General features: G+C 41.5%; 1 protein-coding gene across 1 annotated transcript in view; it reads left to right on the plus strand.

Moving 5' to 3' along the window:
• Positions 1 to 18,314, plus strand: part of fbn2b (fibrillin 2b) — a 123,043-nt gene that overhangs the window by 46,956 nt on the left and 57,773 nt on the right. Inside the window, exons 7-9 of the mRNA XM_034080825.1 lie at positions 3,220 to 3,417; positions 8,127 to 8,252; positions 17,929 to 18,054. Of these exons, the coding sequence (XP_033936716.1) occupies positions 3,220 to 3,417; positions 8,127 to 8,252; positions 17,929 to 18,054 (450 nt within the window). The remainder of the gene's footprint in view (positions 1 to 3,219; positions 3,418 to 8,126; positions 8,253 to 17,928; positions 18,055 to 18,314) is intronic.

Consider the following 18,314-nt stretch of genomic DNA (forward strand, 5'->3'; position numbering starts at 1 on the left):
GACAATCTGCAAGAGAATTAGCTATATTTTGTTATTCTTAATGCTTGTCATTCACACGTTGAGAAAAGACGGACTCCACCGCCCGGACCTAACGGAGCCGCAGGGGGCTAGCTCCGGGACGCCGGCTGGAGCTAGCCCCCTGCGGCTCCGTTATCTCCGGCGGCCACCACTGGGATAATTGGGTCCCCTATTAACGTTGGCTCCCGTTTAGCGTTATGGGCGTCATAGCCATAGACTATAAAAGTCTTACCCAAGGCTGGATCATAAACTAAAATGTATATGTATGCATAAAGGGTTACGTCCTTAGCTGGCTAATAAGTAGCAAGCTAACACCTGCGAACGGGGATAACATGTATAATATTATAATTGTAGACTTCTTGGAAGTTCTGTTAGTACATTCAAGCGCACAGGACAACATTTTAATTGTCTGGTATTTGTAACAATATTCCCTAAAAGGCACAATCACCACGAACACGGTTAAAGGGTCAAGTACAGTAACTACTACTAACTAACGTTGTAGCCTCTATGGTTGTAGCCTAGCAGAGTGGACAAGTTGCTGTTAGCTGACAGTGAGGCATGTACGTGTCCATCAAAGTGACCACGCCCTAATTTATGCAAAAGCTTTAAGGCTTAATATTAATTAAACAGATGAAGAGGGGGGATCTAACTATACAGAGAATATGGTTTTTTGAACCACGATGTAAACATGTTTATTTCTGCTGTAAAGTTGGGCATTTTAACATGGGGGTCTATGGAAATTGCTCCCTTCTGCAGCCTGCTCCTACTGGCCACTAGATGAACTGCAGTGTGTGGCACTTCCGTATTGGCGTCCCGGCTCTTCCCCAGAGTTTGCCGCTTGGTTGTAACCACAGCTTTATTTAGCTTCTTGCTTTTAGACAATTTTCTAAACACTGACCCTAGCAACAAAGGTGTATTGGCGATGATTAATCTTTTCTGCATACTTGAACAGTTTTCGGTCGTATTATTTGATTTTGAGTGTTATGATGGATTCCAAGAAAACAAAATACCAAAGCAAAAGACTTTGAAACAAGTTTGCAACCAAAGTTTTATATATGTTATTAAGTTATTGTAAAAACGCCCTCATGTTTCTGTAACCGGCTCACTAAAGCTTCAAAGTGATGTTGATTTTTAGCTGAAAATAGTCCCCAACAGATGCACTATTTACCTATTGTGAATTGATGCTTGATATGTGCTACAGTTCACATTTGTTTTAGGTAAAAGAAACTTTAAACTATAAATATGTGCATGTATTTCTATGTACAGTATAACTCTGTAGGCTGAAGGAGTGTCCAGAATAGGGCAATACAGGTAGTAAAGTAAAAGAGTATTGATAGATGGACTATAGCATAGTTGGTTGGGTTCTTTTTATGAGGTTTGCTGAACATGCAAAATCTTAGCAGCAGTCTTTTCTTTAAAGTCTTTTAGCAGTGTAAACAGCAAGTGTGTTGCTTCTGAAGATATTTGTGAAGGCTTGAATGCAGACATGTTTTTAGTGGAGTACAAATGGCCGCTGCAGAGTGCCTATCAGCTGCATGCTGCTGATGGAAGATCAAAAAGCATCTGCTAAGCGAGATTCAGACAGACAGGAAGACCTGGAGCAGCAGAGAGAACTGAAGACAGATGGAGGAGCTCCAACCTGCACTCTGCATGCTCACTTTGACTTACTTTTCTCTGCGTCTCAAACTCGTTGCGATCCCCTTTCATGTAGCACAAGGAACCAATAAGTCTGAAGAAGGACTCCCAGCAGACACCAGCGCTGATTCCTATCTTGTCCTCCCCGTGTTGTCCATCAGAGCTGAGCATATCGCTGTCACAGCCTTGGCTAGTCAACCGAGCACTTTGTCTTTCATCTCCTATGTGATAATCTAACAATCTACTGTTTTAATAAGGGCTACCTTCAGTTTGGCGCCACTGCAGAGAACCTAATAAGAGTTACTGCCACAAAGGCATCCGTCATTATTAGCCTGTATTATGACTGAAACGTCGTATTGCTGCAAGATGACCACTAAAGACTTTTTCTTCTCTGAATGACTCTTGTTGGCATCCTTCCCCAACAGATAGGATCTGCAAGTTCTTCCTTGACACATGTGTGCTCTTGTGTTATCGTTAACATATGTCCTGTGACGTCTTATTTGTGTGTGCTTTGTCCTGAAGAAGACATACAGATGTGTTAATATGTTTATTTCTAGAGTGAATATTTGCAGTGGTGCAATGTACTTAAAGAGGGCCTATTCTTTCTCCGTGCTTTTACTGTAGTGTGCTATATATAGCATTATTTTAATAATCTAAAATTGGTTCCACATTGACGAGGTTTGTAAGATATACAAATTAAATGATATAATATTCTATAAGGATATCATTCAGTGATAAGAGCTTTTTAGTTTTAAACTGAAATATATTTGACCAAATTTTCCTAATTTTCTTAAAACTTGTATTCCATTTAGTTTTTTTCTTTTGAAGCCATATTTGTGGACAGAGATTTTTCACAAATGTTTTGACTTGACGTTATTTTGTATTTGAGTATTTTAAAACCGAAGTCATTCTACTTTTACTTAACTCAAAAATCGGAGTCCTTCTTCCACATTTGAATATTTGTCTCGGGGGGGATTTTCTTTCCTTTTTCTTGCTCATATCCATGAAAATAGAAACAGCCACAACTCCTAATTAAAGTACTGGAACATGCTTGAGGTACTTATTAACTAAACACATAGCAGTCATTCCTGTTGCTAAATTCTTCCGGGAAGAAACAATCTGGATTTGTTTTACAGTCTATTTTTAGCAGGTTTAATAATAAAAAGCCTGAAATCACATTCTCTGACATGTTGCTACTAACTCCCATATTGTTCTTTTCAAGTCCTGATTAAACCTGCTACTTAGAAACACTCCTCTTTGTGACTCAATTGTTGATTCACTTGGAACAATCAAACTGTCAGCATGTGTTTTAATGTCCACTGAGTCATTTGAAATACTCCTCCATTCCTCCCTATGTTGTGAACATGAGACAGAAAGCACTGCCTCAGTTAGTACGATATGACAGGAAATATGCCTTCCCCATAAAGAAGGAAAATTCTCAACTATGCACCAACAATCTGGTTTCATTTTATTCTGCGCCAGATGTTCCCTGAGGAAATGAATCACCGTTTTATCATTTGATCAATCAAGCAGTCACCAGCTAACCGAGGGTTCTTCTCTCCGCAGACTACAGGACGGGGCCATGTTTCACCCAGGTGAACAACCAGATGTGCCAGGGCCAGCTCAGCGGGATCGTCTGCACCAAAACCCTCTGCTGCGCCACCATTGGTCGAGCCTGGGGCCACCCCTGTGAGCAGTGCCCCGCCCAGCCACACCCCTGCAGGAGGGGCTTCATCCCCAACATCCGCAGCGGAGCGTGCCAAGGTCAGATCAGAGAACTCAGTCACACACGGCTTTATCACTTTCTCTTTCTGTTCCCTTTTTGGTGTGTAGCACTCAAGGCTAATTTGAAGCTAATGTACCTGCAGGATACTTAGTGACCTTCTACAATTAGTCGAATGATTCAAATAATTAACTAATGGCTAGCTGCAGTCACGTTTACATTTATTTTCTATTTTCTGGCTTATTTTAAGCTAATGTTTTATCAGGGTTTTGCTAGTTATGAAGATGGAACATAGCTCAAAAGATCTGTACCAGACTGTAAAAATGTTCATTTCTGATTTAAAGTTGGGCTTTTTAACATGTAAGTCAATAAGGAGTGACTCCCATTGAGCGTGCCTCATGTGGCCAATCAAGGAACTGCATGTTGTAGCCCCTCAGGTTTCTGATTGGTACAACTTACTTACATTAAATCTCATTTAGAAGACACTTTTATTCAAAGCAACTTACATACACTTAAATATTGTCAACATGCCTTCGGGAGTGATATGAGTTCAAGTATCTTCCCCAAGGACCCTTTGACACTATTTGCCCCCTTAGCCACAACCAGTTCTGTACAAAAAAGTACAAAAAACAGAATACAACCAAACCTTATTCTCTAATTGCTCGGTGCAAACAACCGCCAACGCCAAATTCCCTGTCTTCCAACTATTTTGTATTTTAGTATGTTGCGAAAAAACAGACCTGAGCAGATTTTCTTCTTAACAGCGGTGAAAGAGGACACACAGACTTTTCTTAAATGCATACACACAACATCTCCACGATAAAGAGTTCAACCATTACTTTATCTGTCATCATCTCAGCTGCAGTTCCTCCCCACAACACCCTTGAGGTAGTGTTGACAACACGGCGGGTGTGTACATACAGTAGGACGGAGAGAAGCTTGTGTTTCCTCTTAAGGTCTTACTCAGCAGATGCTGTGGACATACATCTCCATATCCCTCTAAACATTGCACAGCTGTTCCCTCAATCACAGACCCATTTTAAGGGGGGGGGGGATCTCTAGGGGGAGATAGCAGGTCAACAGTAGATGTCACAGGATTGGTGTACATTATCTGAAAGCTTTTCGTTTAATTTTCAGGTTAGAAATATGTAATAATTATAGTTTTTTGGTCAAATGTTGAAAAGTTTACAAGGGCTTAGAACATTATGATGGAAGTATATGATGGATCAATTATTACTACAATTATCGGGTTGATTCCTTGAGCTACACGGATTTTGTAAACATGTTTTACATAGAAAAAATTCTTCTAAAATACTAAATTTAGGATTTATGAACTTACGGACCACCTGAGAAAAACCCATGCTGTCGTCTGATTAAAAACTTGACATATTGAGATATTTTTTAGCAATTGTAAGGAGATCACTTCTGTCAAAACTGCCCCAAAAGCCCCCTTATTATAAATTTGAGTGAGTAATTATCATAACATGTATGTAAAGTGAAGACTCTCAGGTATTTCCATCAAGATAACTTGAGGTGAGAGGTTGAGGGCCCCTGGGAAATTGGCTTTTCAAGCGAGTTTTGCCCGAGCTGAAGATCAGCATAACTCAGGAGTGTTATTTAGCCACATTCCGACAAAGATAGCAGCACATAGTTGGCGCTAATAGACACCTTATGTAGTTTCATAAGATACCTGGAATGCAGCTTTAAAACTGAGCCTCTGAAAAGAAAACCCCGCTGCAGTAGCTGAGTTTAAGATGTTGAATCAGGGTGGGGAAAACACGGTGCGTTATGTCAGTCAATGATATCAGAGTAATGGCAGATGACTAAAAGGCTTGCATTAGGAACATTATTTTATAAACCTTATTCACTCACAACAACAGCACTGAACAAGGGACCAAACGAGGGATACGTGGAGATTACAAGAGAGACTCTGAGATAAATATGAACTTGGATTCACCTCCTTTCATCAACATTCCTGCCGCCGGTGTCCCAGACTGCCTCTGCATGCCTCTCTAATAACCTATGGCCCTGCCCAGACTAAGCAATAAGACTGCATCAATTATGACATGTGTGGAAGTCGTGTCCCTCGTTAAACTGAACCCCGCCAGGCTCTCCTCACCCGGACACACCCAGCAGCGCCCTGGGCCGACTGTGATGGTGGAGGCACTTTGTTTTTCTCCTGCCACACTTCAACAGTATAATAATAATAATACATTTATTTTGGGGGGCGCTTTTCAAAACATCCAAGGACACCTTACAGGGTTACAGATTTACAATTTACATTTACAATTATACCTTACAAATTAAAACAGTCGATTTAGTGAAGTATCAGCCGGGGTAAGACAAGACAAACAACAGGAAATTGACTACAAAAGGACACAGAAGGACACAGGGTACAGATTATAGGGAAAATGCCAGTGCCAGTATCACAGCTAAAGACAGTATACCTTGATGCGTTTATGATGGGAAATGATATGGGACTATCTGAACTGTTATGGTGGCCTCATAGCCCTACTTGTTGTTGGCAGATGTGTTGACAGGGTGTACAAAGACCTGTTCCTAGTATGTGAATATTTGAGCACATCTGCCATTAGTCCTGCGATTCAAATAATAACCAAATTAAGTTGAACTAAAAAACAGGACAGTCAGTGCTGGATGTGTCGTGAGGGAGATGTGGCCCTCTGTGCAGATCTGTACACTCTCATCTGATCAAAGCTCACATCTGTAGAAAAACAAATGGAAATATGTCAGTAGTTTCTGATTTGTTTTAGTTCAGGAATGTTTTCCCGCTGGTTCCTAAAACTTGGGAGAACTTTTTTCTGAAGCTCAAAGGCTTGACAATGAATGTTCTCTGTGTTTCCCTCCAGGTTTTTTGTATTACTTTAAGGTCTTGTAAAAATGTATAAATGAATGTGACATCCCTGCAGCGTAAACAAGCCGGTTGTCCGCAAAGGAAAACATTCATATTACTTAATTATGCATTACAGGGTTGAGGTTATCCAGGAGGACACCAGACGAACCAAATACATAACAAAACGATGCATTATTATGCTTTTCAGCCATCCAGCATTGATTACAATCCAACACTCCACCTTATACAGACGTTAGATACATGTAAGAACATTGTGATACTTCTTTAGGTCTGTAATCAGTATTCAAAAACTCACATCTCAGTAACTGGTTTGTATTTAGCTCCACTACTCTGTGACTCATAATCCTCTGCTCTGACTTTCTTTGTCACCATCTTTCTCTCCTTCTTCCTCTCTCTGAATCTCTGTTTCTATGTTTCTCCCCTTTCAGTTTCTTTCTTTCACACACACACACATTAAAAAATGTAATCGCCAGAGAGCCTGGAGCAACTTCTCTCTGGCAGAGGTACAAAGCACACCTGACCACAAACCAAACGTCCAGGCTCCAAATCAGGACTTTGGCTGGAAGATGCTTTCGTTCTTTCGTTTTTCTCCCTTCAGCCTTTTGGCAGAGAGCGTTTTAAACACTTCTAAAAAAAAAGCAAAGATTGATTGATTTACAATGCCAGGGTCCTGCTTAGTGACCCACTGTGTATGTGGTATGCTTTTTCCAGGGAAGAAAGGATCAGATATGTTTCGTACAGTAACCCACCCTATGTCATATCCCCAATAATTGGGAAAATGACTCACATTGGAAGCTGGGAAAAACCTACATTTAAAAACTAATTTCCTAGTCAAACGAGAGCAGGAGTGGGAATGTATAGAAGTGGAATTAGACTTCACCGACAGCGCCAAGTTACTTCTCGCCTTTACTTCATTCCCTTCGCAAAGATGTCAAAAAGAAGAATGTAAAACAGTGTTTTTAAGACTGAAAGCATGCCAGAAATATAATATCTTTTAAAGAATGCACTATGTCTGAAGTTAGTCTGGGCTCTTGTTTTGTAGTCTTTGGTGTATTACCAAAATACTTTAGGTTGCTGCTCCAATGAAGGAAAAACAGAAGTAATGGTTTTTGGTAGCACCACTGACACCACTTCTGTAGTCCTGGGTCCCTTGCATCAGTACACCGAGCCCACCGTCACGAACCTTGGTATTAAAATGGACCGTGAACTCAAACTTGAGAGTCAGATTAAGTCGGCAACTAGCGAAAGTAAAACCTTTTCTCTCCAGACAGCAGTTTGAGACAGTAATCCATGCCTTTGTCACCACCCGGCGGGACTACTGTAACTCCCTCTACATGGGGGTCTGTGGGTCCTCGCTCGCACGACTGCAGCGGGTGCAAAATGCTGCAGCAAGGCTCTTAACTGGCACACGGAAGTTTGACCACATTTCCCCTGTTTTAGCTTCTCTCCACTGGCTGCCATTATTTTAGGATCCATTTTAAAATTCTTTTATTTGCTTTTAAATCCCTAAATGGCATGACCCCACCATACCTAGCTGAGCTGCTACAGCACTACACGCCGAACCGCCCTCTCAGGTCAGCGGACCAACTGCTCCTGAACGTGCCTAAAACCAGGTCAAAGCTCAGAGGGGACCGTTGCTTCTCTGTCGCGGCTCCCAAACTGTGGAACGCTCTGCCCCTGGAGATCAGACAGGCCTCCACACTGCCTGCTTTTAAATTGCTTCTTAAAACCCACCTCTTCTCCTTAGCGTTTTAACATTTGGCACTTCAACATCTTTTAGAGTGTTGCTTTAAATTTAAATTATTTTTAGTTTTTACTTTACTTTTTACTTAAAGCTTATGCCTCTTCTTACAAATGTCCTTTCCTTCCTTCTCTTAGATGTGGACGAGTGCCAGGCTGTGCCAAATCTTTGTGCCGGAGGAACTTGCATCAACACCGTGGGATCCTACGAGTGTAAATGTCCCGCAGGCCACCGTCAGAGTGAAACCAGCCACAAGTGCGAAGGTAAGTCTCTCAGCTAGAAAAGACCAGGAGATTTACCCGTTTAACGACATTAAGGACATTGGAAGTAGACATTTTTGTCACACTCAAGTTAACCACATTCCAGTACAACAAGGCGGAAAACAAATCTCTAGCCAGGTTAGCTTTGTTAGCCATTGTTAGCTAAACCAGTCTCTACACATAAAACGTGGCATGCTGTGTGTACGACAGATTTATTGTGACATAAATAAGGCAGAAGTCTTATTAAACACGATATTACCGTGACTACCCAATCCGCATCCCTACCCGGTCCGCATTGCGCATGTGCGAGATGGTCCGCCATATTGGACAACTCCATACGGCAACCCAAATAGGACACTTGACACAGACGGCTGCATTGCGCATGCACGAGTTAAATCCATTTCTCACTTATTCTGGACTTAACCTAAGAAAAGGATCCAATAAAAAGAGTTGTTAAATAATAGTGAAGTCACGTTGTAATAACAATAACTCATCTCTCTCGGTTTTTTGAATTTTGTTTTTCTGCTTTGCCAAATGCCACTGTGTCAAGTGTCCAATATGGCGGACCATTTCGCACATGCGCAATGCGGATGGGGTAGGGATGCGGATCGGGTAGTCACAATTACTACAGCTTTCACACATGCCCCTTTCACACCAGCGCCTTTTCAGCTCCGGCTCGGAGCTAGAGCCTGAAAAGCGCTGGGTTTTCCAGTTCACACCGGAGCTGCGCCGGCTCTTAGCTCCGGAATCCGCTTCATTTCCAGCTCCAAAAAATTGTCGGTTCAGAGGCAAGAGCTTTGGAGCTAAGAGGTGACGTCGCTTACGTCTCTCTTACGTCGAGGCGTGCAGGAAACTAAACCCACCTCCCATGGGTCGACTTTTATGCCTGCCTACAAGCAGTGTGCTTATAAACACACTTTATAAAGTCAGGCAACACTAACCAGGCTTCGTGTGATTCTGTTTATTTGTGCCTTACTTTGACCATCCGTTCACTGTTATCGATCATTGTGGAGAGAGGCAGACGTGTTGTTTTGTATTATTGCAGCTATCGGATGCAAGTAGTCAGTTTAGCTTCGGTTGCTATGCCAACATCACCCGTTTTATACCAGAGAAACTTTCATAACAGCGTTGTGATACCAAACAGTGTCAATTCAGACTGACACACATTCACTTAGGCTAAGGGGAACTGGGGATATGCATCAGCTGCTTGTGTGAGTCGGACAGTGAATACTTTAGAGCGGCCGCTGCAGTGCGAGCTAACCGGGAGCTAACGGGAGAATACACTCCGTGGAAGAGCAGCACTGCAGCGGTCGGTAAATGCTGCAGAAACACATGAATAAACAATGAACCACGGCACTCTGGAGCAAAGTATAAGGTTGGAGAAGTCGTTATTCAATTTATTCTGGCTTCGTGTGATTAAAAGCAACACGATCATCGACCCGACGCAGTTGTTGTGAGCTGCCGTTGGGGGGCAAATCAGCGATGTAAACGGTGACGTCATGACGCAGCAAGGGCAGCTCTGGGGCGCCAGTGGGCAGTGTGCACAGAGCGGGAGCTGAAAAGGGAAACTGGAGCTGAACCAGAAAAGCTTCCGCTCGGAGCTAGAAACTGAAAAGCGCTGGTGTGAAAGCCGCAAATGTGTATGCGCTTGGCGGCCATCTTAGATGTTGGTGATGTTCTCCTCACTTTTCCGAGGTGGGAATACGACTTCAGGAGGGATTCTAGTTAACATTTTGACTTCCAAGGACAAACTGAACACACTAAAAGCTATAACAAAATGGATGGCTATCAGCTCTGCATATCCCTGGTCAATAAAAAAAAGATTGGCGGCCATCTTTGATGAGCTATACCATTATTGTCTCATTTCTAAAAAGATGATAAGTGACAGGGGAATAGTTTAATTAATATAAAGATAGATAACGCAGGGCAGTGTGAGGGTCTACCACACAGATCTTACAAGTAAGCCAATCAAGTGTTAGGGCTAACACACACGTGTCAAACTCAAGGCCCGGGGGCCAAATCAGGCCCGTGGTGGATTTAATTTCGGCCCGCAGGATAATTTCTAATTACTATTAGATCTGGCCCGCCGGTATATTGCACGCACACCTTCACTCCATCCTGAGGGTCTCCTCCGCTCAGAGCCTGAGCCCAAACATTGATGACCTTGCCCCCGAGATGAGATGCCAAGTATCTGAGCTAGCATCACAGAGCAGCACACTGAGTTCAATGGATGCTTCCTTCTGTACTTTCTCTCTCACGGCAACAGGGCATGTTTGGTTTGTTCTTTGAGGAGAATAGTTTTTTTGAAGCTGTTGTTGGCCTGTGGGGAAATGTAATCATAAGAAATTAAGCTGCAGATAGAGCCATAAGAAATGAATGCAACTGATTATTTAATGTTTAATGTTGTTTTTATAGGCAATCATTTAAGCTGTGTTAGTTCCAGGTTTAATATGTGCAATAAGTTCATTTCAATAAGTTCTGCAATAAACATTGAACCAGTCCGGCCCTCCACTAGTACCCATTTTTTAATGTTGGCCCACTGTGTATTTGAGTTTGACACCCCTGGGCTAACACTAACGTCTCTACTAAACATAGTAAAACATAATTACAAAAGCCTTCACATTGTTTTAAAAGTCAAATGTTTAATTGTTTACCTAAAAAATGCTACCTAAATTGTTGATATCAAGCTAAGATAACTTAGCTAATGTTAGCATTTCGAAGCTACAGCCTTCATATAACTGAGATATCCACGTGTGACACTAAACTGACTTTCTCTTTTGATTTAATAATGAACCAAGTATCACAAAATGGTTAAACTTGACTTGAATGCAGGCTACACGAGTCTATAAACTTATCACCAACTGAATAACGATCCAGTGAAACTTTTATTAGGTTTTGTTGAAGTGAGACATGGTCGCTGCATTTTACTACAACTCTAAGGGTTCTGCAGGGATCCGTTTTCAAATCTCTACGGGGAGTTTGAAAAATGACGACATGTTCAGAGTTCAAGAAGTTTGGCAACACACACACACATACACACACACATGGAGGATTCACATTACAATGTGTTGATTGGCTGGAATTTAAACAATGCCCAGGCTAAACAGTGCGATCGTTAGCCAGGCAGGGGTTGTGTCCGTTGGACTGAAGCCGATTATGTTCTTAGTCTTTAGAGAGGATTACACAAAGCTCTTAAACTGTTTCAGCCAGATGACATCTCCTCTACTGAACAAGAACCAAGGCCAAACTGGATATCGTAGTGTATGACTTATCTGAATTCTCCTGGCACATACAGAAAGAATAACTAGCGTGTCCACTTCAGATTCATGGGAAGCAATTATCATGACACCAAAAACTGATTTATGGATGACTTCACTAAGTAGTCCCAGTTTCAGTTGTGGTTGTGGGTACATGTGAGGAGAGAGTGGGTGTTTTTAAAGAGATGCTGAGCACCGAAAAGAAGAGATTTGGGTGTGTAGCCACATTCCAGCACTAAGGAGGTCGAGCTGTTTGACTGCAAGGACACATTGAGACAAGGTGGAAATAAAGCAGGAGTTTAGGATTAGGAAGTTCTGTAACTTTCTATCCCTTCATGGTAATTTTTTTAGCGTAAATTACACACACTCAGCATCTTTCCAACACTCTAGACCCTTTACTTATCCTCAGTAGTTCACTTTTTCATTATACACAGTACAGGAGCTAAACATTAGGCCTGAAGGTCAGAACATGAGAAATATGTCATTTAAAGTTTCAGTCCCATTTGCAGAGTTGTGAAGTTGTTATAACGACTTCAATGAGTTTATGAGCTTTATCCTGTAATGACGAAACCGAGTCCTTCAGACTGAGCTACTGCCGCTTTCAAATGAACAAGTTTAACCTAAAGAAAAGTCTGACAATTATAAATATCGTATATACAGTTTCCCAAAACCAATGATGAGACCCGATATTCAACTTTGTCTGAAAAACACAGATAACTATGATGACTTTTATGAGCGTCGTGTCGTAGTGCGGCAACAAAATGAACAGCTTAAAGCAGATGTGTTGTATTTAGAGAGCTGCTCAGAAAGTTTATAAAACATGTTAATATTTGTTTCTGAATTAATGGGGGTTGTTTATGAGAATTGTTCCACTCAAGACCCCATTTTATGATTATAACAATATTAAGTGAGAGCAACACAATATGCTATATTTTAAAACTATATTGGAGGGCCATACAAAACATGTCTGTTTGGTTTTTTTTCAAAATACCAAACAGATCACCCATTGTAGCCATGCACATACTCTTACCCCTCTTTTGCAGCCCTGTTAGAGAAACACAGATTTTGGGTCCTTAGCTTGAAAAAGAAGAAAGAAGAGGAGGCGGAGCTAATGCCTGATCAGAATTCTACCGGAGATAAAGTGAAATTCTGTTGTGATAAAACACCATCCTGTTTAAACCACGTCAAGGATTATTTATGAAACAGTATGGAGCTTAAATGCTTTTTCTCTTGCGGGTTTATCACAAGGTGAGTTCCTTTTTTTATTTCCTGCTTTTTAAACATGGGCTCTACAGTACAGGTTAGCTCTGAGTGTTAGCGAGGCTTGCTAATGTAAACAAAGACGTCCAAAACACGTCAGGCATTGTTTCTGAGAGCAACTTTCTGTGGGTCTGCCGCTGCTATGACGTCAGAGCGGATGGAAATCTGTTTCCGCTCGTTGTACACCCGTTTTTAAAAGATTTGGGTACGGAGGAAAAGAGAGAGGGTTTTATTTGCTGACGCTGTGTGAGTCCCCCGAAGGGCGAAGGGCGCAGGGCGCTAGGACCGCTCAGTTGACAGGGCAGGCACAATGCTCGCACATGTGTGAGAGAGTCAGTCAGCTGATTGATGGGAACATGGTTGGTTGAAGGATAACATTAAGTCTAATAATGATGTACCGTGCATGTTCACATCATGTATACTTTGCATTACTTAATACCATTTTTAAAATATATTTTTTTTTAACATTTTGGACAAAATAACCAATTGTACATCGAGGTGCTCAGATGTCCCGAGTGCCCACCTATCCGATTTGAACATGCTGATGTACAATGTGATGTAGTAGCCTAATGCAGGTGTAAGACCATTGTGTTATAGGTATGCATAGTTTTCTATGCATTTTGAGGGTCAAAAACATTTTCGAACCCTAGGGGCTGGCTCCCCCAAAATAATTAAATAACATAACCCTAACCTAACCCTAAAACCGAAATAAAGTAACAAAAACAAGTAACTAAATCCACCAGGGGCACGTGTGTCCCGTTTCTCCATTTCTGGAAGTTGGCAACCCTAGTGAATGGGTTCTTAATTGCTACATCCTTCTACCATTAATCAAGAAAATCAGGCTTTTAGTTTTTCCATAATCATGCTTACACACAGAAAGGCAAACTTAGAGAAAACATAACTTTCTTAGTCCAAGAATAAGACAAAAGCAATAAATCCTCACATTTTGGAAAGCACAAGTTTGATTTGGCAAACCACTATTTAATTATTCAATTCAGCAAAAGGATCATCAAAAGGAATGATACGCATCAATACGTTTGTTATATCTGGAAACATGTTCGCTATTCTTTTCTATGCTCAGTTGCAAACTAACTGATGTTAGCTAGTTGATCTGTTTATTTTAAAATGTATCTCGCAACTTCGTCGTCTGACCCACGCAGAGCGGGTAAAGAAAGAGTTCAGTGTTGGAAAGCTCGTAAAAACAAAAGAGCTGTTTTGACGCGTTTGTGAGGTCATGGATCGGCAGGAAACCAATGTTTACAGAAACCTGGGAAACAATCAGAGCAGGTCCTTCGGGGAAGCTTTATTGAAATGCCCTCCTAGCTAATGCACAAACAAGCCCCACTTAAAGCGTTCACAGTGAAGTGACTGGGGTTTCAAGCTGTTGGGATGAAGTGCAGTTAAGATGTCATGGGTGTCTGACTGTTTTGGGCGCAACAAGGCAGCTGGTTTTACGGCCTGCTTTTAGCCCGGCTCTTTAACAATCTCTCCTTTTTACCCTTCCTCCGACTCGTTCTGCGGCTCCTTCCATTTTCCCTTCCATAAATACAGTCCTCTGGCTCAGAACCAGCTGTTTGTGCTGGACAAAGAAACACTTACGACACCTGGGAGACTTTCTCATTACACACGGACCTCCCCGTTGCTTTGACACTCGCTGACTCTCACGCACATGCTAAACACACACACACAGACATACACACACACATATGCACACACACACACACACTTACACACAGTAACTGAGTAGATGTACCTGGATTAGGTAATCAGGATACAACAAAAAGGTAACAGTCTTCCCTTACAGTTACATAAAAAAAGACGTGATCGATGACTGGTACATTTTTAAGAAAAGGGAATTATTAGTAGGATTACAATGTTCCAATACACTTTCAAACAAAGAACGATAAAATGAATACATTACAACACTTACAGTCTTACAATACAGACTGAAACAAGTCGTGAGTGAAACTATAGTGAATCGTCTTAAATGTTGTATTGGTGCCAATGTCGCCATTATTTTGTCTCCAAAGAAGAAGAAGAAAACAACATTAGCATTAGCATTAGCACCAGGTCTAATATACTGTATAACAATACAATATACTGTCATAATCCAAGGACTCCACATCTAATGTAAGAAGCATTAAGAGGTAAATGCGTTGGGAATATACGCATTCAAAGGGAAAATACTGTTTTCTAGTCCAATACTTGAAACAGTAGGCTACTTTCTATCCTTCGTACTTAAACAAATATGTTCTTCTTTTAATGCAGTAGGTGAACACCTGGTTTCTTAAAGAAGCTCCATTTATGCTTGTTGTGGTTTTCCCTGTCCTGTAGTGTATTACACTGTATAGGTTTGTGTGCATGTCTGCAAAGATTAAAATCCCTCCAGAGAGAGTAAGAGAAAAACCCTTTTGAACATTAAAGCATGTATACAGGTCACAGACGAGGCACTCAATGTTTGTCAGTGATTACATTTGTATACGTGTTATTAGGAGTTCAACACATCACAGTTTAAATGAGAAGAAATAATGAAAACAGTGCACTTTATCTTTCACATTTTCTTACACAGTTACTCATGGTAGACGTGTAGCCCAGGTGAGACATTTCCCTCCACACACACCCTGTCAGGTCTGTGCAGCGTAATGTCTGGCTTGCTGTTGATGCTGCTGACACAAGCTTTATTTGGCCGGGTTTTTACTGCCTCACCTATTTCCTGCCACTGCTGTCAGACAGGAGTCAGCAGGGGGAGAGCAGCCTCCCCACGGCAGGCGTTACTACACGCTGAGAAAAAAAGACTGACACGCTCTTTAGATTCAAACGGACACACATTAAAGCATGCGCCACGTCTATTGCTGTAATTACGCCCCGCAGCGGTGCAGTAATTACGTATGCGTATAAATAAACGTGACACATCATAAAAACCCAATACCTTCTGGTACTTCGCTTTGGGTTCCCCCCGTCATGGAGCATTGAGGCCCCCTTCCGCTCAATATTACAGCTAAATGCCATCATAAAGAGAGCCACACCAAGGTGGGCCCTGCCAGGTACCCTCAGAGTGGAATCATGTTTAAATAAGGTCAATTATAGCCCGGGGCGGTTCTTTTATTGCAGCAATTTCTCTCAATTTATTCGCCATTTTTAGATTAGAAGCAATTGGAGATTCTAGTAAATTGGAGAAAGGGAAAACAACTCAGTTACTCCTTTTGAGGTCGACATCATTTTCTCCATGATCATTCTTTAAAGCTTACTTTGATGAATGTGAACAACACTTCTTAAATGTTTACGAATCACAATCAAGTATTGGCTGACACAAACATTATTTATTTGCACAGTTATTAAAGGGGACCTACAGTATCATGCAAAATGCACTTTTTGATTTCTTTTATACATAACTATGTGTCCCCGGTGTGTCGGGGAACTCACGCAGCGTCAGAAAATAAAACCCTCTCTCTTTTCCTCCGTACCCAAATCTCTAAAAACGGGGGAACAACGGAGCTGATCCAGATTTGCGTCCGATATGACGTAATATCTGAAATGTGGACCCACGGCCCAATCAGAAACGTTGCTATCAGAAACAATGCCCGACTGTTTTGGACGTAATATGGTCGGTGTTCACATTAGCATGGCTAACACTCAGAGCTAACCTGTACTGGAGAGCATGTGTGTGAAGAAGCAGGAAGTAAAAAGGAACTCACCTTGTGGTATAACCGGCAAGAGAGAAAGCCTTTGAGCTCCAGACTGTTTCAGATCCTTGATAATCCATGATATGGAGTTTCATCACGGCAGCATTTAGTTTAGACGGTAGCTGCCGGGTCCCGCATGAGCTCAGACCCCTGCTTTTTTTAAAGCTTTATACCCAAATCAGCACTTTTGAAACAGGAAGTGAAACAGAGGGATATGAGGCATGGCTAGAATGGTCTGTTTGGTATTTTGAGCAAAACACTTCATAGACATTTATATATTATATACATTTATATATTTGAGACCTATGCTATTGCCTAAAAATAGCATGATAGGTGACCTTTAGAATCATGAGATATCCAATCAAAGATCAAGAAAGGAAGACTACAGACTTAACAAGGCATCCAACACTTTCAGTACTTAAATGTGATTTCAGTAAATACTCAGCTTCAACATTGTAATTTCTTTGACGTTTTTGTTCATTTTATACGTATTTTTATTGGTTATTATTTGTGGGACAGGTTAATCTGATACATACTTATTTGATAACCTATATTTTTAGCAAACTTGGCCCAACACTGTTCTAAAGTAAACTTTTACATATTTATATACTTTTGCTGAACTTAACTACATTTTTCCTTTTTTACATTTAGATAAACCAACAAGGTTTGTGGATGATCTTTAGTAACTAAGTCGTAACTGGTAATACACATTACGCTTTTCAAACATATATTTGGGGAGTTGAGCATCACAAGCCAAACACCATCGAGTTGCATTACTGTAGAGAAGTACAGTTGCTACGATCACAGCCGAATTTGAATGTCCTTTATCGTGTGTCCATCGGGTTGTTTTATTGCACAACAAAATCATGTAAACATATTATGTAAATAACCCAATTTGTGTTCTGTGAAACTGAAAAGGATATAATACATTATTTTGAAGGCGAGTTGACAGGAAGTTATTGTTGCTATGGAAACAACATGACGGAGAAAACGTAATATTTTCTACATATAAAGACGGATAAAGTAAAGAACAAAGTCTGAAGATATCAGCACAGTATCATAGTACTGTAACATAATTGTTTGTGGTACTTTCGTTGCAGTTGAATGTCTTAAATGTAATGTAAATGTTGCCTTCGTGTGTGGTTCGGGGCCATCTTCGTGCGAAATTCACAATTCAATATTCGTGTGTCCATCGGGTGTACATTTCGGGACAGTGTGACAGGGGCTTTAACACCAGAAGTGGATTCATTCCACTTTCTCTGACTGCAGATCCTTTTGCTTTATTCTTTCCTCATGGACAAACTGTTACTGAACAGCAATACACGTGTGCTGCGGCATGATCCTGCATCCTTCCAAACAAAGACGTGTCGGGTGTTTAAAAAAATGTCCTGAGTTGGCGTGAGGCCGCCTCAACAGCTGTGCCTCGTGATGCGATGAGGTATTCTCGCAATGATGTAACTGCATGTTTGTGTGTTTCAGACATCGACGAATGCACCACCATCCCCGGGGTGTGTGATGGAGGAGAGTGCAGCAACACGGCTAGCAGCTACGTCTGCACCTGTCCACGAGGCTACGTCTCCAGCACAGATGGCACCAGATGTGTGGGTGAGTCTCACATTGTTGCGTTTCCTCACCCCGTGGCTAGCAAAAAAAGCTTCACATCTGGCCCCTGACTCCCCCCCCCCCCCTCCATCACTGCTTCCTGGTTCTGATGAGTCAAGCTGGCCTGTGGTCACCATGTGGAGACAAACACACTTGCACGCACTGTTTGGCCTTGACAGCATTAATCTACTCTAATGTCCGTGCCCCTCTGACTCATGCACACACACGCCGAGCCACATACAGTGCATACTTCACTGACATGT

Source organism: Pseudochaenichthys georgianus, chromosome 4 (assembly GCF_902827115.2).
Source record: "Pseudochaenichthys georgianus chromosome 4, fPseGeo1.2, whole genome shotgun sequence".
Taxonomy (NCBI): domain Eukaryota; kingdom Metazoa; phylum Chordata; class Actinopteri; order Perciformes; family Channichthyidae; genus Pseudochaenichthys; species Pseudochaenichthys georgianus.